This window comes from Malania oleifera, chromosome 8 (genome assembly GCF_029873635.1).
Source record: "Malania oleifera isolate guangnan ecotype guangnan chromosome 8, ASM2987363v1, whole genome shotgun sequence".
Lineage (NCBI taxonomy): Eukaryota > Viridiplantae > Streptophyta > Magnoliopsida > Santalales > Ximeniaceae > Malania > Malania oleifera.
Genome location: NC_080424.1, coordinates 54,545,652 through 54,549,891, shown reverse-complemented (window position 1 = coordinate 54,549,891; position 4,240 = coordinate 54,545,652). Strand labels below are relative to the sequence as shown.

The 4,240-nt window shown below is 32.8% G+C and overlaps 1 protein-coding gene across 1 annotated transcript in view; it reads right to left on the bottom strand.

Moving 5' to 3' along the window:
• Positions 1 to 109, bottom strand: part of LOC131162679 (uncharacterized) — a 568-nt gene extending 459 nt beyond the window's left edge. The window contains exon 1 of the mRNA XM_058119281.1: positions 1 to 109. This exon is cut by the window's left edge and continues 43 nt beyond it. Within this exon, the coding sequence (XP_057975264.1) occupies positions 1 to 109 (109 nt within the window).
• Between the last annotated feature and the right edge of the window lie 4,131 nt (positions 110 to 4,240).

The following is a 4,240-nucleotide window of genomic DNA, read 5'->3' as shown; positions in this document are numbered from 1 at the left end:
CATCAGCCTTAATCGACTTCAGGTAAGCCTGGATTTCCTCATCAGTTGCCCTTTCACTGGGTTTATGTGGACACACCTCTACAAGCATATACTTGTTTTCTGTGGACATACCTTTACGAGCACATACTTGTACTCCTTTATAGTTAGTACAATATCCAAGTTCCTTTTCCAGTTAATATAATTAGGTCCAACCAGTTTGTTTTCTTTGAGAATTATAGTTAGGGGATTGAAAGCCATTTTAATCCTAAGAATCACATATTATAACAAAATATAATGAACAATAATAAACTTTTAATTCAATTAAAAGAATACAGTTCCCTCTACTAATATTTTTTTTAAAGAATCAGTCAACAATCTAGAACACTATGAGTAGTATACCTCGATGGAGGTCATCTACTATTCAAAATTTGTGTAGATAGGTGAGGACCTATTAATTTTACTATCTAGGCAAGTAACTATGCCAAGAAAAATTAAACTGCAGACTTAGCTTTGGTGCTATAAACAATAGCAGTGACTCAGATGGTGAGGATACTATTATTCATAGCTAAGTGTATACCATCACATAATACTAGACCTATTGTCCCGTCGTGAATCCCCAGATGGAGAGGAGACCCAATACTAACAATTACTAGAGTTTATACTTGGTGAATCTGTAATTAATTCCATTTGATGGGGAGGAAGATACTAATATTATCACATGAAATTAATTACTTCACCTATAAACTAATGATAGAGACCATGGGATTTATATGTAATAAATTCCCTCACCCACTTAGTTATTTAATTCATGAGGGATACAAAAACGTGTTTAATATTCCAATATTGGTAACTAAAATACACGCAATAAATAAAATTCCAAATTTCTTTAATATTGGAATTGGTGTGATCCCAAAAAGGGGGGGGGTGAATTGGGTTTTAAAAATATTTTGACTAATTTAAACAATTTCACTGATTCACCATATATCATATCCCAATCATAATATAAACGTATATGTAAATTAATAAAATGATAAATGCAGACATACACATAGAACATAACTCATTTGAAATAGAGGTGTACGTGCAAATAATTATAATTATAATTGAAAGCATACACATGCGGAAATTTAAGTGCAGAAATATAAATGAGATAGAGAGAGAGTGACACACGATATTTGTTATTGAGGTTTGGCCAAACTAGCCTACATCCTCGCCTTGGGCATACCCCCCCCCCCCAAGGATTCCACTATCCCTGCTCACTTAAACGGATGGAGCAAAAGTCGTTACAACCTCTCCTTTTGGGGCGAGGTAAACCCCAGCTCAATTACAGGGCTGAGCCCAACTTATCCCCTTTACGGGGCGGAGACTCCCTAGTTTAATTTTTCGGGCTAAACCCAACCGATCTAACTTACAAGGCTGAGACTCCCCAGTTCAGTTCCGGGCTAAACCCAATCGATACAATAAAAATAGTTTTTGTACATATTAATATGCTTCTAAATACAAGCATGGATATGCACATTAAAGCTCAATATGCACTCTAGTATGATATGAGTTATGCTCAGTAGAGAAAGGTTGTTTTCTCAAAACAATATTTTCAATCTTTGTGAAATGATGTGTATGATAAAATACTCAAAGATATGACCCTAATAAAAATTTCTTCAAAAAATATATTTCAATATAGGAGAACCTAGGGTTTGCTTTTCTAATAGTTTTTGCACAAATAAAATATATGGATATATGTAAATAATAAATACGTTCTCTAACAAAGATGTTTACAAATAAAAAATATTTAGAGAATTTAGGAATTTAAGCTCAAGAAAATATTTGTGCGTTAAATAATTTTCTCCCAAAAATATTTATCATGAAAATAGTCGAGAGAAAACCTAAGCAATACTCTCAAAACTATTTTTTAAGGATTAAGTTTTAAGTGAGAGTATATGCAAATAAAATGCCCAAAGTAAATATACTCTATTCCAAAGTGATTTTGAAATAAGTGAAAGGAAAGAAAGTTGGAGAGATTTGTATAAAAGATTTTGCCCCAAAAGAATAATTTTAGTAATAAAATTGATTTGGGGGAACTTTGATTAACAAAGGTTTGGAGAGAATTTAGAGTTAATTAAAGTTTCTAATATGAGGTTATGAGGGGGTATATGTAGAATTTGTGAAAAATATGACCGTTGGGGACACGCTTGGTATTTTTCAGATTGTTTAATGAAAAAATTAAGCTTAATTAGCGTTGGAAAATAACCCAACTTGAGAGGTTCAATCGATCATAGAAATGGTCCGGTCGACCATATTAATAAGTTCAGTCGACCGTGGCAATTTTGAACTGTGGGTATGGTCGACCGTATCATGGCCATTTTGAACCCTTCGTGGGTTCGATCGACCAAGGCAAAGATTTAGTTGACCGCTTATATGGTTCGGTCGAATAATACTAACTTGAACTACATGGTTTGGTCGACCAAGTAGTTGGCATGTCAAACATTTTATGGTTTTGTCAATCGAGGACGGTGCGTTCAATAATGGGTCGGTCGCTCGAGACAAGTCAAGTCAAGTCAAATATTTGACTTTCACCCGTTAGGTCGATCGAAGTGTTTATAACACAAATCGGTCGGTCGACCGAGGTTTAGTCAAACATTTGACTTTCTGGCCTACGGTCTATTCAGTCGACTGAGCTAATTTGTGCATGGTGGGTTCGGTCAACCAAGGCTTCATAGCACATGCCTCACATGGCAGGTTCGTTCAATCGAGTCATTTAGTACATAAGGGTTCGGTCGATTCTGGCTCTTTAACTAAGCCAAAAATCCAATGTCAGTTGACCGAAGGCTTTGTTTTTGCCCTGATTTTGACCCTAAAACTATTCCAAAAATCCTTGTTTAATTTTACCCTTTTAAAAAAGATTTTTGGTGCTATTGTTGGGTCTCCTATGGTGAGCCTAAGGTTGTTTGAGCATTCAAACATATCTTGTAGATACATGCATTATTATAGAGTAGATAATAAAAATTTAAATGCAATTACAATAAAGGATAAACGTCTTTTTTTTCTTCTTCTTTTTGCTCTTCTTTTCATGGAATACGCCAAGTTGTTATGTGAGCTTTTTGTTCTATCTTGGCTTCCATCTCCATTTCCTTACGTGTGTGTTAAATTAATGAATCTCACACATGCTAAAAACACACATAAGAAACATGTGCTTTGTTAGCATCAAAACAGGGATCAGACTCAAAAAGTCAACAATCTCCCATTTTTTGATGATGATAAACACACCAAAGCAAAATGGGCACAACCTAAAAAGGCTCCCCCTAAGAATATGCATAATGCAAAATATAAACAATAGAGCTTAAGCATATTCACAAAAGAGACATTGCAAATAATCATGCATTTAACATTTTGCATTACAACACAAGCTCAAATATTTGCCTTTTAAAAAAACTTCCCTTTTGGTCATAAACATATTGTGCATTAAATTCTCCCCCTTTTGGCATCAGCAAAAAGGGCTAACCTAAGTAGAAAATAATTTTATCATTTAAAAAAAACTTAGCAAAGAGAACTCTCCCCTTTTAAGATAAATTTTTTTTTTATTTTCTTTTAAAAAAAAACTCTCCCATTTTTTATATAATAGTTGGGCACAAAAAAAATTATAACTCGTTGAAAAATATAACAATTAAGCACACAAAATTTTTTATAATTGGTCATTAAAAGATTAAAAGGCACTTGACAAACAAGATTAGACTAGGATTATCCACAAATCATGATAATTTAAACATATCATAGGACCTGTGAAGGATTTGAGTTCAACACACATGGAAAATGATAGCAAATGTAGGTTTGAGCATAAAAGCGGTCTAACTAGTAATATGCATTTCATGAAAATTCATGAACTAGTTATTAAACACCCTTTAAAAATTTATAAACAATAAATCTTCATAACATAAGATGTTAATACAAGAAAAGCACAGTTATGAAGGCATTTAAGCACACTAGCAAGAAATAAGGTATGTATCATTTAAAATCATTTCCTGCCATAATAATATAGATATATATATAAATATATATATATAAGTAAATATATATATATATATATATATTCCTATTATGATTATCAATATATGCTGGGGGCTATGCTTGTTGAGAAAGAAACTTTAACATGAAAGTTCAAGCAAGCAATGCTTTTCTGGTTTAGTATTTAAGCACAGAACATTTCAATAAATACCTAGAAAAACCAACCATATAGATCCTAAGAATATAATACAATTTTAAAACA